General features: G+C 39.3%; 3 protein-coding genes and 1 pseudogene across 3 annotated transcripts; all 4 read right to left on the bottom strand.

Moving 5' to 3' along the window:
* Positions 1-510: 510 nt before the first annotated feature.
* Positions 511-2,550, bottom strand: LOC103448252 (cytochrome P450 CYP736A12-like). Its single transcript, XM_008387503.4, has 2 exons — positions 1,813-2,550; positions 511-1,549 (listed from the first exon to the last, which is right to left on the bottom strand). Exons 1-2 carry the CDS (start codon positions 2,539-2,541, stop codon positions 707-709), a joined length of 1,572 nt encoding a protein of 523 aa, XP_008385725.3. The 5' UTR covers positions 2,542-2,550; the 3' UTR covers positions 511-706.
* A 2,509-nt stretch (positions 2,551-5,059) lies between these two features.
* LOC103448256 (cytochrome P450 CYP736A12-like) lies at positions 5,060-8,267 on the bottom strand (annotated as a pseudogene).
* A 4,007-nt stretch (positions 8,268-12,274) lies between these two features.
* LOC108173556 (cytochrome P450 CYP736A12-like) lies at positions 12,275-15,633 on the bottom strand. The gene is made up of 2 exons (XM_029092765.2): positions 14,796-15,633; positions 12,275-13,324 (listed from the first exon to the last, which is right to left on the bottom strand). The coding sequence occupies exons 1-2, from the start codon at positions 15,483-15,485 to the stop codon at positions 12,494-12,496; spliced, it is 1,521 nt and encodes a 506-aa protein (XP_028948598.1). The 5' UTR covers positions 15,486-15,633; the 3' UTR covers positions 12,275-12,493.
* A 7,377-nt stretch (positions 15,634-23,010) lies between these two features.
* LOC139191276 (leucine-rich repeat receptor-like serine/threonine-protein kinase RGI4) lies at positions 23,011-24,177 on the bottom strand. Its single transcript, XM_070811855.1, has 2 exons — positions 23,816-24,177; positions 23,011-23,689 (listed from the first exon to the last, which is right to left on the bottom strand). Exons 1-2 carry the CDS (start codon positions 24,175-24,177, stop codon positions 23,011-23,013), a joined length of 1,041 nt encoding a protein of 346 aa, XP_070667956.1.
* Positions 24,178-26,143: the final 1,966 nt, after the last annotated feature.

Raw genomic sequence — 26,143 nt, 5'->3', positions numbered from 1 at the left:
AGAACCACAAGCACAAGAGTGGGACATAAGACATAGCTTAAGCACTAGCCTCTATATGTGATTCAATCAAGTTAGTATCATTTAATTATTGTATTATTTATATTATTTTATTCTGTATAGCAAGTATTTTTCGTTAATAAAGAAATGGATACTTCATAGTTGGGGCAATGCCCCCACTTTAGCTAATAGTTGGGGTAAAAAATGGATACTTCATTTAATTAGTATATGCAGAGAATCAATTTTGAAGAGGATGCAGGTGAGTTGTAGCAGTGTACGCAATTATAATGTTGATATCTTAATTGGTTGGATTTGATGGTGCCAGTATAAAAACATCTTCAAATTACAATTCGTGGATACTACATTTTGATTCTGAACTGTCAGTAACATATATGTGTAACTAATCTAATTGTGAAAGTCTCTGATAATTGTTTAGTCGGATAATGTCGACGAATTTTCCCTCACTTTTCTTCGTGAATTCCTCATTTTTCTATTATAAATAAAAGCTTAAAGTTATTTAGAATGGAAATAAGTGTTTATATAGGGTTACAAATCTATAATAGAAAGCCGTTTTCTTAGCACACTAAGGTATAGTTACAATAGAAGTCTCACCATGCATGACATTTAAGACACGTACAAATATTCAAGCCACCCGACCTGATATAATTTCTTACGGCATTTAGTATATCGATAGAAAACGGATAAACGTCTATTTAGTCTCCAGGCGGTAGGTCGGCATGGCGAGCAAGTGTTGGGCTTTTGTCGGCACCGAGCCGAACGTCTCAGTCATGTCCAAGTCTTGAGGTAGGAGGCCACTTGGAAGGTCCCAGTTAAAGCAGTGGACAATGTTTGCCAGAGCCAGCCGAACTGTGGTTAACCCTAATTGCATACCAGGGCAACCTCTTCTGCCAGACCCAAATGGTAGAAGCTGGAAGTCATGCCCCCGAAGATCAACATTGCTATTTATAAACCTTTCAGGGTAAAATTTTCCCGCATTATCCGACCAAACGTTAGGATCTCTTCCAATAGCCCAAGTGTTTATTAGAATTTTCGATTTCTTAGGTATGTAATATCCATCGACCGTAACGTCCTGCATGGATTCCCGAGGAACTAAAAATGGTGCAATTGGGTGTAGTCTAAAGCTCTCCTTGATCACGGCATTCAAGTAACTTAACTTTCGCAGATCGCTCTCTTCCACCATTCGGTCTGTTCCAATCACACGTTGGAGCTCTTCTTGGAGATTTTTCATCACCCTCGGGTGCCTCAACAGTTCGGCAAGGTTCCAAACAATTGCGGTAGCTGAAGTGTCAAAGGAACCCGTAATCATGTCGAGTAAGATGGCTTTCACATCTGTTCGTTCAATCTTGTAGCCTTGCTCATCGTTGGGATTTAGTGGCTGGTGTATTAATGAAAGCAGCACGTCAACAAAGTCCTTGTGATGATGATGGCCTTGTACTTGCTCACTCTTAGAAACTTGTTCATGTTCCCATATTATCTTTTCAAAAAGTTGGTCGACTATCTTGCTAATTCTCTTATTGCGTTTGGTCAATCCCTAAGAAGAAAAGGTTAATAAATGCATGATAAGTAATCTTAAGACCTATTTGATAATCATATAATTTTTGGGTTTTTTTAAGATAGAGAAGGGGAAAAAATAATGTGGGGAAAATCGTGGTGGGAGGGATTTATGGGAAGAGTATACATAAAATATATCGAACAAAAAAGTGGAAAACTAAAAACACAAAATTAAATGATTATCAAATAATGTAATGTTGCATAAACTACGTCAGAGACGACTATGCATAGCATGTTGCGTACCTGAATATCCAGTGGCCTGAGGAAAGGCACATAATCGCCAATATTGAATAAAGCTAGCACGGACATGACATCCCTAATAATTGTCTTGATATCAAACATATCATCACTTTTACTCCCCAATACCATCCTATATGTTATGTCCTCAACAAGCTCACCGACCTTCTCACTAAGATTCACCACCTCACCTGCCTCCGAGGCTTTCTTCAGCGACTGCACCAACAATCCCACCTCCTCCCTTCTTAACGGAGCAAAATCCTCAATTTTTGATGGACAAAGAAGCTGCATTGTGCAAAGCTTCCTAACATGGCGCCAGTATGGACCATATTCAGTAAAGGCAATACCCTTTGCACCATACGATATGTACTCAGAGGCCTGGAGTTTGGGGCGGCTAGAAAAAACGGTGTCATGGGTTTTAAGGAACAGCTCTGCAGCTTTAGGAGATGAGACCACTATGGTGGGTACCAAGCCGAGGCGCATGGACATTATGGGGCCATATTGTTTGGCTAAGTGTTGGAGGGTGTGGTGTGGGTGGTTGCCTAGCATATGAAAGTTACCAATTATTGGTAGTGCCCAAGGCCCCGGCAGCTGCTTTCGGTGTTTTGGCCTCTGGAAGGCAGTGGTCAGGATGTGGATGAGATACCAAAGAAAGGTAAGGAAGAGTAGGAAGATGGATATTGCTAAAGGAAGCATTCTGGCTTTCTGTGTGAGAGAAATGGGACATTTGCTCATGAACTCAAAGGAGGTGTTTTTATAGTTGAAGTGTAAAGTGTAAAGTGTAAAGTGTGTATAGTGTAAAGTGTAAAGTATGAAGTGTAAGGTGTAAAGTGTGTACCCGAACCTTTGTCCGGTTTCTCTTTTTCATCTACCAGCTATCTTCCCTTGACTTGGAGTTGACGTGATTAGGTGTACTAGGTGTAACTCCCTTGATTTAAGGTAGTTGATTAGGCCTAGTTGTTTGTCCGTTCTCTACTCTTCTCTCATATATACCTGGCCTCTTGGACATTGATCTACATGAAAATATATCATAATTTAAACAACAAAATCATCATTTAGATATGTATACAGCCGGCCGGACAACTACTCTTTGCTCAGAGAAATCGGGAATTTAGGGTTCGGTTCATAAATATTTTTGGATTGTTTGGTAATCATTTTGTTTTTACTTTTTTTGCTTGAGATATGTAGGAAGTATACCCCTATGGAGAAAATGAGGGATGAAGGATGGTAGTGGAAAAAAGGGAATATATAAAGAAAAATGAATGAAAATAAAATCTTGAAAGTGAACACAACTTAAAATGACTTTTGGTTTTGGGTTTTTAAGTTGGATAATGCTTGTGTTCCTCTCATGGGGAACTTATTTGCCCCTCACTTATGATGAACGTATCTTTAGCAACCAAATATCTTATAGGAACCGTTCATTTTTCTTATATTCATCTAAAGATCATATCTGTAAAGAAAATCATTCAGTTTGGGAGAACACAAGCATTATCTTTTTAGTTCTCATTTTGTGTACATTTCTTACATATATTTCCTTACATCTCCACCCATCATTTCTCCATGTAGTTTCCCCCTACAAAAATGAAAACTAAAAACTAAATCATCATCAAACATGTAATTCGTTTTATAGCTTTTTAATAAGCGATATTAGATCTTAAGCATATTAAATTGTGAGGAGTGTGATTCGAACTCAAGTTCGCAAGGGGAACACATCACTTGCCAATGTAGGTATGCTCACCTCAATTAATGTTTACGAAGTTGGGATAAAAGAATTTTTTTTCAAGTACAAGCAATATCTTACACAAATCTATCCTATTATTAAGAAAACTCTCCTTGTTTATATTAAAGAGAAGGGAGTGGTGAATTTTGAAGAAGCTTATTCAAGAAATGGTTATTGTAGCATTACGTAATGCTCATGAATGGATTCAATGAAGCTAAGCGTGAGGTAGCAAGTTTGCCACTCGTGTCGAATTGGACCATTACATTATGTTCTGCGTACTTCTTCGATGGGGTTCCCTTGAAAACCAATTTTCGGTTGCCTTATTACTACGGCAAGCAGATCGGTGGATTGTTAGATTGTGAGTATGAAATTAACATTGTATCCGGCTGATGTAATTGATATGGAAAAGTCTGATTAATAGGCTTTAAGTAATCCTAATTCTTGTAGGATTGAGAGTACTGATAATGGTTTAAGTTTTGTGGACTTGAACGTGGATTGGGATTGTGTTTATACGCATGTGGAATGGATAGTTGAGTCCTATACTGATTCTAATAGGAGACAGTGAGGATTATGGTGAGTATATAAACACTAGCCTCTGCTTTTGCAATACACGGCTCATATTGGAGAAGGTTAATTGTTTGACAGACTGACATGGCTTCATCAACTTCATCAGGTGCTGCAGGTATGATCCTTGTACTTTGTTCTTATAAACTCTAAGCGTTGTTCTTGTGTTCGTGGCTTAATGGCATATCTATGAATCTTTGGTTCATGGTGATTACATACTTCTAACATGTGGTATCAGAGCCATGGGTGATTATAGCTATTAAGATCGAATGTTTTGATCAAGAACTTAAGTGATTGGGTGTTCACTGAGAACCATCGAAACCCAAACCCAGAAAACATCTCTTTTAACTTTGGTAAATCTAATTGGAAAAACGACATCACCTTTAATTTTAGTATAATACATGACGTCGTTTTTTCGAGTTAGCCGTTAATCTCTATAATTTCGACATCACCTTTAATTAATCTTCGTTATATTTTCTCAAATACTTTGGGTTGTAATTTCTTATTTAATGAAATATAGTACAACGAAACTAATTAAAAATCATATCTGAAATTTGAAATAAAATTATATTTTATTATTTTATAAAATAAAAATACTAATATTTTATTGCATATTGTCATAGCTATTCAGTTTTAGGGGTGGAGATGCAAAAGACAATTACTGTTCATTAAAGACAGTTACTGTTCACTGCAAGCTATTCAATAGCAAGTTACCCTAGGGGAGCTTGATACGATGGAGTTACTCTTAGGTGATGCTGAAAGTTGCTTTATTTTCTTTAGGAAACTTTTATACTTGGAACGGTAGAATTGTGTTGTGTGCTTTCTTTTAGTTGGAAGGTTATATCTAATACCAGTCCAAATTATTTTTAACATTTTAAAAGGATAGGACAATCTATATTGAACTTAGGAAGTGGAATTCAAATATGGAACCTCGAGTGCAAAGTGAATGCTCTTAATTAACCAACTAAATTATAAGCCACTTGCATCAATTCAAATTATTGGGCAATATTTTTGTTTCTGTAACATTTTCTTGTCTTAATAAAGTTCCAAATTGACTAAAAATTAAAATCCAAAGTATACAGTTAAGTACTGTTTATTTATGCCTATACACACCATCTCTGTGTGTGTGGGTGTGTGTGTGTGTGTGTTTATTTATGCCTAGACACACCATCTGTGTGTGTGTGTGAAGGTCGATTTTATAGGCGGTGCGTCGGCATGGCAAGCAAGTGTTTGGCTTTCGACAACGATAAGCCGAACTTTTCAGTCATGTCCAAGTCTTTAGGCAGCATGCCAGTTGGGAGCTCCCAGTTGAAGCAGTGCACCAAGTTTCCCAGAGCTAGACGAACTGTGGTCAACCCTAACTGCATAGCAGGGCACCCTCTTCGACCAGACCCAAATGGTATGAGCTGGAAGTCCTGTCCAAGTCAACGTTACTATTCATAAACCTTTCAGGGTAGAATTCTTCCACATTATCTGACCATACATTTGGATCTCTCCCAATGGTCCAAATATTGATGAAGACTCTTGATTTCTTGGGTATGTGATATCCATCAACTATAACGTCCTCCATGGATTGATGAGGGATAAGTAATGGTCCAACAGGGTGTAGCCTGAAGCTCTCCTTGACCACCATGCTCAAGTAATCCAGCTTTGGCAAATCACTTTCTTCAACCATTCGATCCATCCCGACCACACTTTGGAGCTCTTTTTGGAGACGTTTCATAACTTCCGGGTGCCTCAAGAGTTCGGCCAGGGTCCAGACGATTGCCGTGGCTGAAGTGTCAAAGGAACCAGAAATCATATCGAGTAAAATGGCTTTGGCATTTGTTCGTTCGAACATGTATACTTCCTCATCGTTGGGGTTTAATGGTTGGTGGATTAATGAAAGCAGCACGTCTACAAAGTCCTTATGATGATTGCCTTGTACTTGCTCACTTCTAGAAACTTGTTCATGATCCTGAATTATCTTTTCGAATAGTTGGTCCACAGTCTTGCTAATTCTCTTCATGCGCTTGGTCAATCCCTAAGAGGAAGTAGTTAAGATTCCATGCAATCCAATCAATATATGTACTAGTCTTCTACTTGAGTACTCTATAGCTATCGCTATTTTAATCTAGGCAATGTAATGGTCATCAAGACATGCATGCATATATAAAATCTTTTACATCTTGTAATTTAGGAGTAACTTTTGGGTGAGGATGGTCACATGGCGGCAATCTTACACGGGATCACGTGCCAACCCTTACTACAAAAAGAATAATGGTAAGTAAACAAAGTTTTGAGACTAAATTTGCATACCATATGACGTGTCATCAATATGAAATAAGTACGTTAATCAACATTTAAGTAATAATTCAATTATCAACAACTACGTCATATGACTTATAAAATTTTGTTTAAAATTTGGACTACCTAGCATTATCTAATACAAAGGCTTTTCACATTGGTTATGGTTAGTTTGATTCATACATATATATAATAATCAAGTAAGTTGAGTTTAATTTCAATAACATTATTGTTATATGGTTAATGCTTGAGAGACTAAATTTGTAAGCAAAATTGTGGAAACTAAAATACATAGAAGTTGATCATTGGATTATTACTTAAACATTGATAAACGACGTACTCATCTCTATTTGTAACACATCATTTTATTTACAAATTTTATCTATAAATTTAGTCTCCCTAACATGACTAATTATAAACCTCAGAATCTGTATCTACTCATTACCGGCATTTTATTTTTTGAATTTTTGTAAGGGACTCTTTTAATGGTAAAATCCTTATTAATATTACGTCTTCCAAGAAGGATAAAAGAAAACAACCATATAATTTGTATACAGTTGCCTGCCAAAAATTAAGGTTCCTAAAATAATTAATTGTAATAGAACATCCCGGCCGGCATTGAATACGTCTTGCCCGCTTTTTCGGTCGACAAATTAAACTTGACAATGGAGCCAAATTAAGCATAAGATAAGAAACCGTGTCAGTGTCACCGCCATCAGCGGTGATAATATCAATGTTTGCAGCCTATGGAAATGGACCATACGTGTACGATATGATCTCTTTTTTAGCAGTTTGTGGATGCGACTTGTGAATCATGTCACCAACAAACAGACGATGAAAACCAGCCGGCCAACGTAAACAGCTAATCCACTAAACTATGGATTCACCTTGTTCACTTTACTTTGTTGACACTACTTCTGTTCCTGTTAATGTACCATCCATCTAAATTTTTTCATGAGGACAGTGTTAAGCTCAATTGCTCATACTTGCATTTACTTATTTCAAACGTCTTTTGTTTGTTCTTTAGCATTTCAGGATCAGTAACGTGCAAGCAGTGATTCTAAATGTTTCTATTTTATGATCTTGCTAGCATTTCTCTAGTTTTATTGTTGATTCATGCATGTAACATTTTTGGTAATTAAGGATGAAGGGTAACATACCTGAACATCAAGTGGAACAAGGAAAGGCACATAATCACCCATGTTGAAAGCTCCTGACAAGAACATGACCTCCTCTATAATCCCCTTGAGATCAAACATATCATTATTTTTCCTCCCCAACACCATCCTGTACGTGATTCCCACAACAAGCTCACCGACTTTCTCACTAAGATCTACCACCTCACCCGCCTCTGCGGCTACCTTTAGGGACTGCACCAACAACCCTACCTCCTCCCTTCTCAGCGGAGCGAAAGCCTCGATTCTCAAAGGAGAAAGAAGTTGAAGCGTGCAGAGCTTTCGAACATGGCGCCAATATGGACCATATTCAGAAAAGGCCATGGCCTTCGTGTCGTACGACATGTACTTGGAGGCTTGGACTTGGGGGCGGCTAGCGAAAATGGTGTCATGGGTTTTAAGGAATAACTCAGCGGCTTTGGGGGATGAGACTACTATGGTGGTTTTGCTTCCTAGGCGCATGGACATTATGGGTCCGTACTTTTTGGCTAGGTTCTGGAGGCTGCGGTGTGGGAGGTTGCCTAGCATATGAAGATTGCCAATGATTGGCAGAGCCATAGGGCCAGGAGGCAGTTTTTGGCTTTGCCTTGAGGAGGCGTTGATTAGGATGCGGAGAAGAGACCATAAGAAGGTAAGGAAGACAAGGATTAGGATGGTTATTTCTGAAGGACTCATTTTTTTCTTGATTTCTGGGTGAGATCGAGAAATGGGACGTTTGGACATAGACTCATATAGTTGGATACTTATAGAGAATGATTCATGATCCAACGGCTGATTAAAATATTACCAAATGGAGTCCAATCATGTATGTGAAAATGGGTACTTTACCCTAGTACAAGCAAAACAAAATTTTACCAACAGAAAAAATCAAAGTTACAAAAAATTTTTACGGAATTGTTAATAGCAGTAATAAAATCTCATTTCGCGTTTCTTACAAGTATATTTTTCTTTTTATTTATAGAAAATTTGGCATGCAAAATAAGATTTTTTGAATACCAATAACAATTCTCTTATTTTATATAAGCAATATTTCAACTTTAAACTAATTAAACTGTTAAGAGTGAGAGTGAAACTCACCAGATTCCTTCGTGCCTAAGTAGCTACGTGCAATCTTTATAAAGTTTGTTGAAGTAACTTAATGACGAATGGTAGTACGAAAGTTGACTGAAATTGATGGATATGGATTCAATATTGTGCTACTGTTGAACGTAAATGTAGTGCAGTTGGCGCCCTTGGGTTTGGTTTGTGCGTCTGCACTCTGCAGAGGAGAAATTTAAACGCTCATATCTCACTCAGTTCTTAACTAAATTCCACGATCCATATATGAAAATTCATCTATTCAACGAGAGTAATCCAAATATGGTGGTTAGAGGTCTCACCCTGGCAGGAATTGGCTAGGATGGTGTCGGTCCGTTTCGAAGCTCCAGAACCTCCGTTTTTCTTCGGTTTTTCATGAAACAAAACCCATCACTGGGTTTGTGGGAGTGAGACGATCACAAATATGGTGATTTTGGTGTAAGAAATTCGTCAGAAAATGGTGTGGTGGACTTTTTGTTTGGACAAAGAGAGGGGTAGAGAGAAAATGTGAGAGATGATAGACGGGAAGAGATTGACCGAGAGAGAGTTTTCCATAACCAAATGTGCTTCCAATAAATGTAAAATGACGAAATTTCAAGTTTTGTTATAGCTTTGAGTTACTTTTAGATTGCGATACGCCTTCATAGCGACACGTATTATTTAAATAAGGAAAACTAATGAAAAAGATTTGAAAACTTTGAGTTTTAACGAAAATGACAAAATAAAGGGTAAAGTGAATAGTTTCAAGATTGACTTTTTAGTGTAAAAATATGGTTTTTCGTTAAAATGAACAGTACCGGGAGTTTTTTGTTAAAATTCTCATTTAAATATGCTGAGAAATGTGGAAAAACATGAAATGATGAAATACATTAACGTAAACTCCCGTTGAGCACAATAGAAGCATTTTCGTCCTTTTACACCTTTTGAAAAAAATTTACTCCGTAAATAATAAAATTCAAGGATAGGATTTCACATTAGGCATGAATGTTTTGGTAGGCATGAGAGGATTAAATTCAAACCCACCAAGACAAATGATTGATTTACCACATGGCGATTAATCTTCATAATGTTTAATTATATTAGTTATTTTGTGGACACAATTGTATATGCTATAAAATAAATTTTTGCAATTATGGCGATTAATCTTCATAACGTAAACTCCCGTTTTATGTCCGCATGTGTTTCCAAAGCTTGGCCTATAGAGAGTTTTCCAAAAAGTGGGGTGGTTCTCACGTGGCACACAAAATAAGGCCGCATGTGTTTCCAATAAATGGAAAATGACGAAATACCCTTGGCGTTTCAAGTTTTGTTTTTCGTTAGCGATCCGTATTATTTTTCATTGGATGAATTCAGGCATCCCCGCACGAGGTGGGACTAATCCCTCGACCCAGATTGGATCCTATTCGAGGCAAGCTCTTCTATTATTGGCTTCTTTATTCTTAAAGTTCAAACTTAAGATTTTGTTTAAGAGGAACAAGCTCCTTATCACTTGAACCACCCATCATTGGTAGCGACATGTATTATTTAAATATGTTAAGAAATGCAGAAAAACATGAAATGATCAAATACGTTCATGTAAAATCCCGTTTAGCACATTAAAAGTATTTTCATTTTTTTACACTTTTTGAAAAATATTCTACGCCGTAAATAATAAAACTCAAGGACGGAATTTCGCATTAGGCATGAGTCTTTTGGCAGGTATGAGAGGATTAAATTCAGACCCCCCCCCCCCCCCCAAAGACAAATGATTGATTTACCTCATGGCCCAAGCAAATGAAATAAGATGCAACTAAAGATTAATCTACATAATGTTTAATTACATTAGTTATTTTGTAGAAACAATTGTATATGCTATAAAATAAATGTTTGCAATTATAAAAATATCTGCACCCCTAAAAAAATTGGATAGGATACTCAACATTTTTTTTTTCTTTTGAACAAACGATATTATCTACACTAAGAGGAAGGGATGGGCTTAGCCTCATAATAGCTAGCAATAATATGATTCAAATTAACCTTTAGTGTCACATCCCAACCCGAGCCCCTACTACATCCTGAGCACAACTCCGCCGTAGCACGATATTGTCCGCTTTAGGCCCCATCACGCCCTCACGATTTTGTTTCTGGGAACTCACACGATAACTTCTCAGTGGGTCACCCATCATGAGATTGCTCTCTCACGATCTCGCTTAACTTCGGAGTTCTGATGGAACCCGAAGCCAGTGAGTTCCCAAAAGGCCTCGTGCTAGGTAGAGATGAGAATATACATATAAGGCTTAGAGGATCCACTCCCCTGAGCGATGTGGGATGTAACATTTAGCGAGAATCAAACCTAAGACCTCTCACTTACAAGTAAAGATAAATACCACTAGACTGTAGTACTAAGTGGCATACCCAACATTCTATTGGATACGAGATTTGATAGTTAATTAATCTTCGTTAGTTGAAATTAACAATGATTATGTATAAACTAGAGCGAATTATGAGTTTCATGGAGTAAAGTGACAATTTTTTAATTACAAGAAGCAAAATGAGATTAAAATGAAGTTTAAAAAAACATGGCTAAAAATAAGCCTAAATGTAATATATTTGAAGAACTTTTCAAATGACACCTTGAAATGATTGTATTTAGAAATTATTTGGTTAGTACCTTTGAAGGGCATTTGTAGTGTTTTAGCAGTAACATGTAACGCTGAAATAGTGCATTGGTAGTGTTTTGGCAATACATTTATAATAATAAGTCTAAAGTTCTCTGATGCATAAACTTCATTATGAAACTTTTACTTCAGGCCTCCTTTTGTTTTAGGCGTCTCCACCGGGACCAATAGCTCGATGGACCTTTGATTTTTTCTACCCAATAGCCCGAGCTGCTTGCTCCAACCCATGTGGGCGTGTGGGTCGAGGGGGGGCCCAAGTGAGAAGCTCGGCTCCAATTGGAGGCCCGACTGTAATTGGTAGCTCGAGAGCTTGAGGCCAAATGATGCATAGTTAACGTCAGCCACATTATAAAATTAATAAAATTAAAAATTAATAAAAATTTTATAAAAAATGTAAACAATTAATAAAAAATCTGAAAAAATTAAAAAAAAAAGATTTTATTTTTTTATAAATATCTTATCATTATCTTCCATCTTACACCATAATTTTATATTTTCTCAAATACTTTGGGTTGTAATTTCTTATTTAATGAAATGTAGTACAACGAGACTAATTAAAAATCATATCCGAAATTTGAAATAAAATTATTTTTTATTATTTTATAAAATAAAAAATATTAATTTTTTATTGCATATTGTCATAGCTATTCAGTTTAGGGGTGGAGATGCAAAAGGCAATTACTGTTCATTAAATACAGTTACTGTTCACTGTAAGCTATTCAATAGGAAGTTACCCTAGGGGAGCTTGATACGCTGGAGTTGCTCTTAGGTAATGCTGAAAGTTGCTTTATTTTCTTTAGGAAACTTTTATACTTGGAACGGTAGAACTGTGTTGTGTGCTTTCTTTTAGTAGGAAGGTTATATCCAATACCAGTCCAAATTATTATTAACTTTTTAAAAGGATAGGACAATCTATATTGAACTTAGGAAGGGGAATTCAAACATTTAACCTCGAGTGCAAAGTGAATGCTCTTAATTAACCAACTAAGTTATAAGCCACTTTCATCAATTCAAATTATTGGGTAATATTTTTGTTTCTGTAACATTTTCTTGTCTTAATAAAGTTCCATATTGACTAAAAATTAAAATCCAAAGTATACAGTTAAGTACTGTTTATTTATGCCTGGACACACCATCTGTGTGTGTGTGTGTGTGTGTTTATTTATGCCTAGACACACCATCTGTGTGTTTGTGTGTGAAGGTCGATTTTATAGGCGGTGCGTCGGCATGGCAAGCAAGTGTTTGGCTTTCGACAACGATAAGCCGAACTTTTCAGTCATGTCCAAGTCTTTAGGCAACATGCCAGTTGGGAGCTCCCAGTTGAAGCAGTTCACCAAGTTTCCCAGAGCTAGACGAACTGTGGTCAACCCTAACTGCATAGCAGGGCACCCTCTTCGACCAGACCCAAATGGTATGAGCTGGAAGTCATGTCCTTGCAGGTCAACGTTACTATTCATAAACCTTTCAGGGTAGAATTCTTCCACATTATCTGACCATACATTTGGATCTCTCCCAATGGTCCAAATATTGATGAAGACTCTTGATTTCTTGGGTATGTGATATCCATCAACTATAACGTCCTCCATGGATTGATGAGGGATAAGTAATGGTCCAACAGGGTGTAGCCTGAAGCTCTCCTTGACCACCATGCTCAAGTAATCCAGCTTTGGCAAATCACTTTCTTCAACCATTCGATCCATCCCGACCACACTTTGGAGCTCTTTTTGGAGACGTTTCATAACTTCCGGGTGCCTCAAGAGTTCGGCCAGGGTCCAGACGATTGCCGTGGCTGAAGTGTCAAAGGAACCAGAAATCATATCGAGTAAAATGGCTTTGGCATTTGTTCGTTCGAACATGTATACTTCCTCATCGTTGGGGTTTAATGGTTGGTGGATTAATGAAAGCAGCACGTCTACAAAGTCCTTATGATGATTGCCTTGTACTTGCTCACTTCTAGAAACTTGTTCATGATCCTGAATTATCTTTTCGAATAGTTGGTCCACAGTCTTGCTAATTCTCTTCATGCGCTTGGTCAATCCCTAAGAGGAAGTAGTTAAGATTCCATACAATCCAATCAATATATGTACTAGTCTTCTACTTGAGTACTCTATAGCTATCGCTATTTTAATCTAGGCAATGTAATGGTCATCAAGACATGCATGCATATATAAAATCTTTTACATCTTGTAATTTAGGAGTAACTTTTGGGTGAGGATGGTCACATATGGCGGCAATCTTACACGGGATCACGTGCAAACCCTTACTACAAAAAGAATAATGGTAAGTAAACAAAGTTTTGAGACTAAATTTGCATACCACATGACGTGTCATTAATATGAAATAAGTACGTTAATCAACACTTAAATAATAATTCAATTATCAACAACCATGTCATATGATTTATAAAATTTTACTTAAAATTTGGACTACCTAGCATTATCTAATACAAAGGCCTTTCACATTGGTTATGGTTAGTTTGATTCATACATATGTATAATAATCAAGTAAGTTGAGTTTAATTTTGATAACATTATTGTTATATGGTTAATGCTTGAGAGACTAAATTTGTAAGCAAAATTGTGTAAACTAAAATACATTGAAGTTGATCATTGGATTATTACTTAAACATTGATAAACGACGTACTCATCTCTATTTGTAACACATCATTTTGTTTACAAATTTTATCTACAAATTTAATCTCTCTAACATTACTAATTATAAACCTCAGAATCTGTATCTGCTCATTACCAGCATTTTATTTTTTGAATTTTTGTAAAGGACTCTTTTAATGGTAAAATCCTTATTAATATTACGTCTTCCATGAAGGATAAAAGAAAACAACCATATAATTTGTATACAGTTGACTGCAAAAAATTAAGGTTCCTAAAATAATTAATTGTAATAGAATATCCCGGCCGGCATTGAATATGTCTTGCCCACTATTTTGGTCGATAAATTAAACTTGACAATGGAGCCAAATTAAGCATAAGATAAGAAACCGTGTCAGTGTCACTGCCATCGGCGGTGATAATATCAATGTTTGCAGCCTATGGAAACGGACCATACGTGTACGATATGATCTTTTTTTTAGCAGTGTGTGGATGCGACTTGTGAATCATGTCACCAACAAACAGACGATGAAAACCGGCCGGCTAACGTAAACAGCTAATCCAAAGATTAGTAGCGTTGTGAACTAGTTATTGGCTGATTTACTTTCCCTAAAACTATGAATTCACCTTGTTCACTTTACTTTGTTGACACTGCTTTTGTTCCTGTTAATGTACCATCCATCTAATTTTTTTCACGAGGACAGTGTTAAAATCGATCGCACATATTTGCATTTACTTATTTCAAACGTCTTGTGTTTGTTCTTTAGCATTTCAGGATCAGTAGCGTGCAAGCAGTGATTCTAAATGTTTCTACTTTATGATCTTGCTAGCATTTCTCTAGTTTTATTGTTGATTCATGCATGTAACATTTTTGGTAATTAAGGATGAAGGGTAACATACCTGAACATCAAGTGGAATAAGGAAAGGCACATAATCACCAATGTTGAAAGCTCCTGACAAGAACATGACCTCCTCTATAATCCCCTTGAGATCAAACATATCATTGTTTTTTCTCCCCAACACCATCCTGTACGTGATTCCCACAACAAGCTCACCGACTTTCTCACTAAGATCTACCACCTCACCCGCCTCTGCGGCTACCTTTAGGGATTGCACCAACAACCCTACCTCCTCCCTTCTCAGCGGAGCAAAAGCCTCGATTCTCAAAGGAGAAAGAAGTTGAAGCGTGCAGAGCTTTCGAACATGGCGCCAATATGGACCATATTCAGAAAAGGCCATGGCCTTCGTGTCGTACGACATGTACTTGGAGGCTTGGACTTGGGGGCGGCTAGCGAAAATGGTGTCGTGGGTTTTAAGGAATAACTCAGCGGCTTTGGGGGATGAGACTACTATGGTGGTTTTGCTTCCTAGGCGCATGGACATTATGGGTCCGTACTTTTTGGCTAGGTTCTGGAGGCTGCGGTGTGGGAGGTTGCCTAGCATATGAAGATTGCCAATGATTGGCAGAGCCATAGGGCCAGGAGGCAGTTTTTGGCTTTGCCTTGAGGAGGCGTTGATTAGGATGCGGAGAAGAGACCATAAGAAGGTAAGGAAGACAAGGATTAGGATGGTTATTTCTGAAGGACTCATTTTTTCTTGATTTCTAGGTGAGATCGAGAAATGGGACGTTTGGACATAGACTCATATAGTTGGATACTTATAGAGAATGATTCAAGATCCAACGGCTGATTAAAATATTACCAAATGGAGTCAAATCATGTATGTGAAAATGGGTACTTTACCCTAGTACAAGCAAAACAAAATTTTACCAACAAAAAAAATCAATGTTACATGAATTTTTTACGGAATTGTTATTAGCAGTAATAAAATCTCATTTCGCGTTTCTTACAAGTATATTTTTCTTTTTATTTATAGAAAATTTGGTGTGCAAAATGAGATTTTTTGAGTGCTAATAATAATTCTCTTCTTTTATATAAGCAATATTTCAACTTTAAACTAATTAAACCGCTAATAATGAGAGTGAAACTCACCAGATTCCTTTGCGCCTAAGTAGCTACATGCAATCTTTATAAAGTTTGTTGAAGAAACTTAATGACGAATGGTAGTACGAAAGTTGATTGAAATTGATGGATATGGATTCAATATTGTGCTACTGTTGAACATAAATGTAGTGCAGTTGGCGCCCTTGGGTTTGGTTTGTGCGTTTGCACTCTGCATAAATGGCCAGTTTTCTGGAGAAATTTCAAACGCTCACAACTCACTCACTTCTCAACTAAATACCACGATCCATATATGAAAATTCATCCATTCAACGAGAGTAATCCAAATATGGTGGTTAGAGGTCTCACCCTGGCCGGAATTGGCGGGAAATTGGTTGGGATGGTGTCGGTCTGTTTTGAAGCTCCGAAACCTCCGTTTTTCTTCGGTTTTTCATGAAACAAAAACCATCACTGGGTTCGTGGGAGCGAGACGGTCACAAATATGGTGATTTTGGGGTAAGAAATTCGTCGGAAAATGGTGTGGTGGACTTTTTGTTTGGACAAAGAGAGGGGTAGAGAGAAATTGTGAGAGATGATAGACGAGAAGAGATTGACCGAGAGAGAGTTTTCCATAACCAAATGCAGTGGCGGAGCCAGGATTTTAGGTGAGGAGGGGCCTCACATAAATGTGAAAAAAATTAAATAATACATGCTTGGAGTTGTGAGCTAATTATTTTTTAGGCTCTAAATGTTTTTTCTATGTCGAAGTGAACCTTCCATTCTCAAGTCAATGAAAAATGCTAGGGATACTATGTTTTTAGACCATATTTTAGAAACCACATAATGTGACCCCGTTGATGATTGGATTCCTTCTTTGGTGATTTAAAGTAGTCCAACCATTAAGTACTATACAATCATGTGGTCACAAAATATGGCTCAAGTAGAAGCTATCTATAGCATCACTCCAAGTCAATATAGAATAGATTGGGAATTTCTGAACAAAAAATGAGAATTATGGATTGGGAATTTGGTGAACAAAATATATGAAATTTTAAAAATTTAGTAAAAAGTTAAAGAGAGCAAAGATAAAATATATAAAATTTCAAGAAGCGGAGAAGGAGAAACTCAAAGTTTATTATTCTTCAGTTGGCAATGTAAAAGAATTTTTTTTTTTGATAAAACTAAACTAGACTTTAGATTTTAATTTTAAGAGCTATTGATTTGTTTATAAAATAAGATTGTAAATTTATTTTTAGGACGAGTGTTGTTGGGATTGAAAAGAAAAAGAGACTTCTTATTTTAACTATTAGTGAATAGCAATTAAGAGTTTTGTGTAAACTAAAAGAAGTATAATATTAAGTTTATCCAAATATAATACATAATTATTTAGAAAGGTTAGTTGGGGGATCCTTAATGAGGGTAGGCCTTGGCCTATGGTGGCCTTAGAGTGCCTCCGCCCCTGACCAAATGTGTTTCCAATAAATGTAAAATGATGAAATTTCAAGTTTTGTTATAGCTTTGAGTTACTTTTAGTTTGCGATACGCGTTCATAGCGACACGTATTATTTAAATAAGGAAAACTAATGAAAATGATTTGAAAACTTTGAGTTTTAACGAAAATGACAAAATAAAGGGTAAAGTGAATAGTACCAAGATTGACTTTTTAGTGTAAAAATATGGTTTTTCGTTAAAATGAACAATACCGGGAGTTTTTTTGTTAAAATTCTCATTTAAATATGTTGAGAAATGTGGAAAAACATGAAATGATGAAATACGTTAACGTAAACTCCTGTTTAGCACAATAGAAGCATTTTCGTCCGTTTACACCTTTTGAAAAAAATTTACGCCGTAAATAGTAAAATTCAAGGATAGAATTTCACATTAGGCATGAATGTTTTGGTAGGCATGAGAAGATTAAATTCAAACCCACCAAGACAAATGATTGATTTACCACATGGCGATTAATCTTCATAATGTTTAATTATATTAGTTATTTTGTGGAAACTGTTGTATATGCTATAAAATAAATTTTTGCAATTATGGCGATTAATCTTCATAACGTAAACTCCCGTTTTATGTCCGCATGTGTTTCCAAAGCTTGGCCTATAGAGAGTTTTCCAAAAAGTGGGGTGGGTCTCACGTCGCACGCCAAATAAGGCCGCATGTGTTTCCAATAAATGTAAAATGACGAAATACCCTTGGCGTTTCAAGTTTTGTTTTTCGTTTGCGTGATCTGTTCGTAGCGATCCGTATTATTTTTCATTGGATGAATTCAGGCATCCCCGCACGAGGTGGGACTAATCCCTCGACCCGGATCGGATCCTATTCGGGGCAAGTTCTTCTAATATTGGCTTCTTTATTCGTAAAGTTCAAACTTAAGATTTTGTTTAAGAGAAACAAGCTCCTTATCACTTGAACCACCCATCATTGGTAGCGACCTGTATTATTTAAATATGTTAAGAAATGCAGAAAAACATGAAATGATCAAATACATTCATGTAAAATCCTGTTTAGCACAATAAAAGTATTTTCATTTTTTTACACTTCTTGAAAAATATTCTACGCCGTAAATAATAAAACTCAAGGACGGAATTTCGCATTAGGCATGAGTCTTTTGGCAGGTATGAGAGGTTTAAATTCAGACCCCCCTAAGACAAATGATTGATTTACCTCATGGCCCAAGCAAATGAAAAAAGATGCAACTAAAGATTAATCTACATAATGTTTAATTATAATAGTTATTTTGTAGAAACAATTGTATATGCTATAAAATAAATTTTTGCAATTATAAAAATATCATGCACTTGCAGCCCTAAAAAAATTGGACATGATACTCAACATTTTTTTTTTTTTGAACAAACGATATTATCAACACTAAGAGGGAGGGATGGGCTTAGCCCCATAATAGCTAGCAATAATATGATTCAAATTCACCTTTAGTGTCACTGTGAACACGGAAAATTCCTGAAACGAAAGAGACAAGAACGACGTGCACAAACAAATATTTGTATTTGATGATTTTGGGTTACAATCTCTCTCTAATTTGATCCTCTGATTCGATCTCCGTAAGGTGTTGATTTGTGGGATGTGCGATTGATCCAAGGGCCGTCGAGGCTTGATCTTGGATGAACGAGGATGAACGGATCTTCAACGGCTTTTGAGCTTGATCTTGAAGAATGGTGATTGACGGATCTTCAAGGGCTTTTGGGCTTGATCTTGAAGAACAGTGATGAACGGATTTCCGAGGGCTTTTGGGCTTGAACTCGAAGAATAGTGATGAACGGATCTTCGAGAGCTTTTGGGCTTGAACGGATCTTCGAGAGCTTTTGGGCTTGAACGGATCTTCGAGGGCTTTTGGGCTTGATCTCGAAGAACAGTGATGAACGATGAACGCTTTCTTCAAGGGCCGTCGGGGCTTGGGCTTGATGAACAGCGGATGAGCGGATTTGTTGATGTTGTCGATCCAAAGGGGCCGTTGGGGCTTGATCTTGGAAGAACGGATGATGAACGATGGTGCTTTCTTCAAGGGCCGTCGGGGCTTGATCTTGAAAGAGCGATGGACGAAGAACGAAGAACGAAGAGAGCTTTCTTGATTCTTCGGGAACCTGGATGCTTGAGAGCTTCGGAGCTTCAGAGCTTCAGAGCTTCAAGGTGTAATATGAATGGGTTTCTCCTTAAATGAATGAAATGGGCTTGTATTTATAGAATTTTCCAATGCCTAATTTTGAATATAATATCCCAGATGAAATAAGTCGTTTCTGCCAGGTGTTGACACATGTCCTATTTGATGACTTTTCCAACTCATTTCAATTTTCGTTGAGTCACACGCTACGTGTGAAATTTATGTAACACATAAGCGTTGACACTTTGATTTATCGGTCAACATTTATTTACGAAATTTCGATGTCTACAAATGCCCCCACTTCAAGGCACGTCGTATACATGTGCTTGTCACGTGTAGGAGATGCGTTTTGAAGTCCCTTACTGTAGATGTCGATCCAAGGGCCGTCGAGGCTTAATCTTGAATTGGGCTGGAGATTTCTTCAAGGGCCGTTGAGGCTTGATCTTGAATTAGGCTTGAGATTTCTTCAAGGGCCGTTGAGGCTTGATCTTGAATTAGGCTTGAGATTTCTTCAAGGGCCGTTGAGGCTTGATCTTGAATTGTTGTTTGAAATTTCTTCAAGGGTCGTCGAGGCTTGATCTTGAAGGTTGAAATTGGACCACAATGAGCTTCATGTGGTAGATGATCTTTGGCTTTGGTAGTGGGTGAATCGACACGTATTTTGTTGTGCTTGTTGACTTTCCACAGCTTTGATCTTGAACTGGGTTTGAGGATTTTATGGATTCCTCCAATTGTTGATTTTCCACAGCTTATTCTTGAACTAGGTTTTGATTCAAGGGTGGTAGACACTTGATCTTGAATCGGACTTGTGATTTCCTCAAGTGCCGTCGAGGCTTAATCTTGAATTTGGCCGGAAACTTCTTCAAGGGCCGTTGAGGCTTGATTCTTGAAGGTTGACTCGAACACATGGCAAGCAGGCACGAGGTGAAGGTGACAACCTATTTCTTTGTTCAATCTTTCTAATTCACACCTGAGCAGTTTGGTCAACGGTATGATCTTCAAGATTGATGGGCTTTTCTTCCAGTTGGTGACTTGATCTTTAAGGATTCGATTCAAGGGTGGTGAATCGGCACGTGCAGCCCACAACGCTTAGTAAGTCGACCCAAGAATTTGAGGGTCAAAACGAGTTCTTCATCTCAGACTCTTTCTGCCGAGTTGGCTGTGCATGCTGCATTCTTCTCTGCTTGTTTCTTCAGGCAGATGTGGCAGCTTCTCGAGTTCCTCAGTTCGGACTCCTTCTGCTGAGTTGACTGTGCAGACCACATTCTTCTCTGCTTGTTCCTTCTGCACTTTGTCTCCACATGCTGCAAGGTATCATTTTCACTTGCCTTATCTGTTCTCCAGGCAGATGTGGCAGCTTCTTTGGAAGTACAGCAGCAGTGCGAAACGAGTACTCGAGAGCAGTGCTAGGTAGGCAATCAGGGAAGGGTTCCAAGCAGTCGGTTCCTTACCCGAGTTTGAGTGGAAGTTCCGGCATATTGTTTTCTTTATCCTTGTCTTTGTAGGTAAGAACAAGGACAAAGGAAAGGACAGGGAGAACGCATGATATGAGATACTCTTGCTTTCTACCCTGGTGATATGAGATACTTTTGCCTTGGAGTCATTGGCTTGCAGAGGTACCCCAAGGAATAAGGAACACTGAATGACTCGAGAGGTTTCGTTGGGAAAGCATTTTTGGAGATGAAGAAATGTTATGTATGTCTGCCTTACTATGTAGGGTGAAGGTGGACAGTTTATAGGAAGTTCTTTAATACCTGTAGAGGTACTATTCTTTCACTCGTGTTGGCAACTAACGCGTGATTGAACAGTAAAATTTCACGTGCTTTCTCCTTCACTGAAAATCTTCGACAAATTGCCCGTGATTTGCGCAAAGTTGAGTTTGCGCGTGACGGGTGCCGACACGTCTGGAAAAGCAAGATGCTTGCCTCTTCGATTTTTGAATGGCCTCTTCGAATTCTGAGCTCGCCTCTTCGATCTCTGAAATCCCGTCGAGTGCTGATTTTTATAGAGGCATGCAGTTCGTTTCAAAACACACTTGAATTTTCGCTTGTGAAAACTCCCCTCTTGTACTTCTAAGATCTTGATTTGTCCGATCTCTTCTTCCTTCAACACTTTGAAAATGTCTGGACCCTCCGACCGTCGTTTTGATTTGAACCTTGGTGAAGAGGTAGTCCCGTCTTCTCCAGATAACATATGGCGCCCAACCTTCATATCCCCTACTGGTCCTCTTACCGTTGGGGATTCGGTGATGAAGAATGATATGACCGCTGCGGTGGTGGCCCGGAACCTTGTCACTCCCAAAGATAACAGACTACTTTCCAGGCGGTCTGATGAGTTGGCTGTTAAGGAGTCTCTGGCCCTTAGTGTGCAGTGTGCGGGTTCTGTGTCCAACATGGCCCAACGCCTATTTGCTCGAACCCGTCAAGTTGAATCGTTGGCGGCTGAAGTGATGAGTCTCAAACAGGAGATTAGGGGGCTCAAGCATGAGAATAAACAGCTGCACAAGCTTGCACACAACTATGCCACCAACATGAAAAGGAAAATTGACCAGATGCAGGAATCTGATGGTCAGATTTTACTTGATCATCGGAGGTTTGTGGGTTTGTTCCAGCAGCATTTGCCTTCGTCTTCTGGGGCTGTACCGACTGCTGAGGCTTCAAACAGCCAACCTCCGACGCCTTCTCTTCCTGGAGCTCTGCCGAGTTGTGAGGCGCCACCTGATCGTCCTTGAATATCCCCTGTTGTAAATTTGATTTGATTTGATTTGATTTTTTTTTTTTTTCCTTTTTTTTTGGTGCTGGATGCACCAAGTTCCATCATTTTTTTTTAATTTATTATTATTATTTATTTTTTAATTTTTTAATTTTTTATTTTTTTTACAATTTTTTTTTTCTTTCTGCACATGGTGCCCATGCACCACCAGAAACTTTTGATCTGCCATGGGCTGTACCCCATCTTTGATCCACCATTCCTCTTTTTTTTCACGTGGTGCCAGATGCACCACCACCTTTTTTTTTTTTTTTTTTTAATTGTATTTCTTTCTGTATAAATTAGGATGGTGGGTAGAGGAATTTGCAGGGAGCGGAGCAAGGAGGACGGAGAAGATGGTGCTTCGAGCTTCACGACCGGCTAGTCGTTTGACGGCGGTTGTTGAAGTCATTGGCAGCTGCGAGGCAAGAGACGGAGGAGGAGGTTCCTGGAGTGACACGTGGCTGTGGAGATGAGGAGCCTGGAGGAACTTGCAGGGAAGGACGAAGTCGAGGGGGCCAGGTGCTGCGGTGGAAGGAGAGAGGGAGAGAGTCCGGTGTTTCTTTGAGAAAAGATCAGGTCGCCTTCATCGGAGTCCTTCGGCGCCAAGTTCAAGTTCTGACGTTGCTAGTGCTGCGACCCCATCGGAAAGTTCCTCCCTCTGGCCAGTTTCGCGGTAACCATTGTAGTCGTCCCGTCAACAGTATCACGCTGTTGGCTGAATTCAATGACATCTGCAGCAACAACATCACCTTGCAGGTTGTGGAGTGTGTTGAATCCGTCGTGGAATGAGAGACCACCTGGCTCAATGTGTGATAACCCAGGAGCAAGGTAGGGACGACCTCGGCGATGGAGGAGATGGTGTCTTGGGGAGGTCATGCAACTGGCGTAGAGGTCCACTTGTTCCGGGTGTGCGCACCATGTGTAGCGGTTGGGGCTTATTGCAAGAAAGGATCTCAGCAGGGATGCTTCCAGAGAGCTGATTCTTCTCGAGATTGAGTTTTGTCAATTCGGTTAATGATCCAATGCTGTGAGGAAGCTGGCCGGTGAGCCTATTGTCAGAGATGTCAACAAACTGCAGGCTTTTAGGCAGAGTGCCAGGAACAGAGCCGGTGATCCCATTTGAATGGTGATCAAGATACTCGAGGTTCTGACATCCTGATATCGATGGAGGGATTTCTCCAACGAGGCGGTTGTTGCTCAAATCAACAAAATTTAAGCTCTTCAAGTTGCCAATCTCCAATGGAACAGTACCTGAAAGCCGGTTATTATTCAACCTTAACCTGTACAGGTTCGTGCAGTTTCCTATATCCGGCGGTATAAAGCCAGATAAATCATTGGAAAGCAGCAGCAGCTTGGTGAGATTTTGCAATCCGAAAACATTTCTTGGTATTGAACCAAATAGGTTGTTGTAAGGAAGATCAAGACCCTGAAGATTCTGACAGTATGAGAGACTCTCAGGAATGTTGCCTGTAAGCTGATAACTGATTGACACTCAAACTGAAGCTCTTGAAGATTTGAAAGCTCACCAAAACTTTTCGGTATCTGGCCTGCCAGAAGATTTTCGGAGAAATCCGTGACTGTGACCTCCCTGCAGCTTCCAAGCTCACTTGGGATTGAACCAACCAAGCTGTTCTGCCACAGCAACAGACTCTTGAAGTTTTCCGAGCTCTCCAATTCGCTTTGGGATTGGACTGGTGATGGAGTACTGGTACAAGTACTGGTTCTGCAGCTCGCTGTAGTTTCCAATTTCTTCAGGGATTGAACCGGATAGCAGAGATGTGTACAAGGCTACGGTTTGGAGTCTTTTGAGCATTCCAATTGATGAGGTCCAGGTCGTGGGTCGGTTCGACGCTGGAACCTGCGCCGGCGGCACCGCCACCGTCACCGTAATCCGACCGTTCTGCCTCGTCGACGCTGGTGATCGACTTCCTCCCGACGCCGGTGACTGGATCTCGCCGTCCTCTTCCATCGATACGACTGCAATCGTGTGCGGATCTGGATCGGTCCGGTCTAGATCCACAATTCGGTAGTAAACTGCGCCGGTGCGTAGACTATCACCGATCTGAGAGCTGGCACTGGTTCAGAGGGATTGAGGAGAGTAAGGGTTTTGTAGTGGGTGCTATCGTGCGCCGGAGGTCGTAGGATTTGAGATATCGGCGATGTATGTGGAAATTTGAACTGAACCGCCTATGGGAGAAATCGGAACAGGTAGTCGTACTCGTGGTCTACTCTACTCGCCATGCCGCCGTCTCCCTTCTCCGATCTCCACAACCCGGAGGCGAATCGACAGAGGAGAGAACGCGATCGGAGAGTTGGATCGGAGGAACCAAAGGAATTGGGGCGGAGAGCCCGGTGGATTTAAAGGAGAGCTTGGGCTAGAAGAATGGGCTGTGACCCATGTTTTGAAGGGACAGGCCTGAGGCAAGCTGCAAGTTGAGTGGATTGGGTTCACGGTTTTGGCTTCATTCTCAACAATCTAGCCCACCATTATATATATATATATATATATATATAATAATACATTAATAACATATGTCTCTTTTTTTTTTTTTTTTTTTTTTTTTTTTTTTTTTTTTTTTTTTGTAAATACATAAACATATGTATTCATCATTTTCTTTAATAAAACATTTATTTATATTTTGATGTGACTGAACTCGAAATTTTGAATATTCAAGCTGCCTACGTACCCCTCCAAAGAAGAGATCAAGTCGTAACGTAGTTCAAATACATACATGTTTTTTGGCATTTTCTTTTTTTTTGTGCCGTTTGCAGTTTTAACTCATGCAGGCAAGGAGTGTTGGTGTCGTTTGCAGTTTCAGCTTGTGCAGACAAGGAGCATTTGGTGCCGTGTTGCAGTTTCAGCTCGTGCAGGCAAGGAGCATTTGGTGCCGTGTTGCAGTTTCAGCTCGTGCAGGCAAGGAGCGTTGGTGTTGCCTTTTATGCTCGTGCAGACCAGGAGCATTGATGCCACGCAGTTTTGGCTCGTGCAGGCGAGGAGCTTTGTGTCTTGCAGTTTAGGCTCGTGCGGACAAGGAGCTTTGGTGTTGCCTTTTATGCTCGTGCAGACCAGGAGCGTTGTGCCATGCAATTTAGGCTCGTGCGAACAAGGAGCATTTGTTCGTCAAGCAATCTGAGAGAGTCATTCCTCGCAATCTTCGTAGCAAGGAGCCTTGACTGAGTAGTTGAAGAAGTCTTCTGGGAAGATGTCACGCATCGTGATGGGGATGGATGATCTTCGTGTCAAAGTTTCATTATCTCCAACACTTTCACATTGTTCTAGAGGTGAACATGAGTTGTTTTGCCCCCTTTCCCATTGGTGAGCTTGTGGAGAAGACATATGCTTCTTGTGCAATTTCTTCGGAGTGACATAAGTCCATCCTTCGACTTCACTCGGCTTGACTGGCATGTTTTTGGAGCATGCCCCCAGCGATTGAGGTGAAGATTTTGAGTTGACAGAGCCGAAAGTGACGTCTTCTTCCAAGATTTCGTCTTCTTTGTCTTCTCGGGCCTTCTCTTCAGTGCGGTCCTCTTGGGTTTGTTGCCGTGAAGATTGGCCGGTGTAGATGATGGTGCGCCTCCTTACCTTCAGTGGTCCTTTTGTGTCGACTTCCAAAGTTGCTTGGCGCTTCATCCTTGAAGGAATCAAGCTTTGAACATCGTCTTTTCCTGCTAGACTGTCGAGCTTCTCTCCTTTTGGGGTTGTCTTCCTGTTTCTAGAAGGCTTCTTAGTTTCTTCAAATATGTCCAAAGCCGACTGTTGAGGAGGAGATCTAGCTGTGCCGCTTTGTTTCTTGGGCTTTGATAACCTTTCAAAGACTGATCTTTGCGGTGTTGGCGTCTCAAGCCTTTTGAAGACAGAAGTTTGGTCTCGACCACTGATGCGATCAAGTGCTGCAATTCTAGGTTTTGAATAATTCAGTCTTTCGAAGACTGAA

Source organism: Malus domestica, chromosome 14 (genome assembly GCF_042453785.1).
Source record: "Malus domestica chromosome 14, GDT2T_hap1".
In the NCBI taxonomy this organism is placed as follows: domain Eukaryota; kingdom Viridiplantae; phylum Streptophyta; class Magnoliopsida; order Rosales; family Rosaceae; genus Malus; species Malus domestica.
The sequence above is the reverse complement of the archived record's forward strand: the minus strand, read 5'-3'. Positions and strand labels throughout refer to the sequence as shown.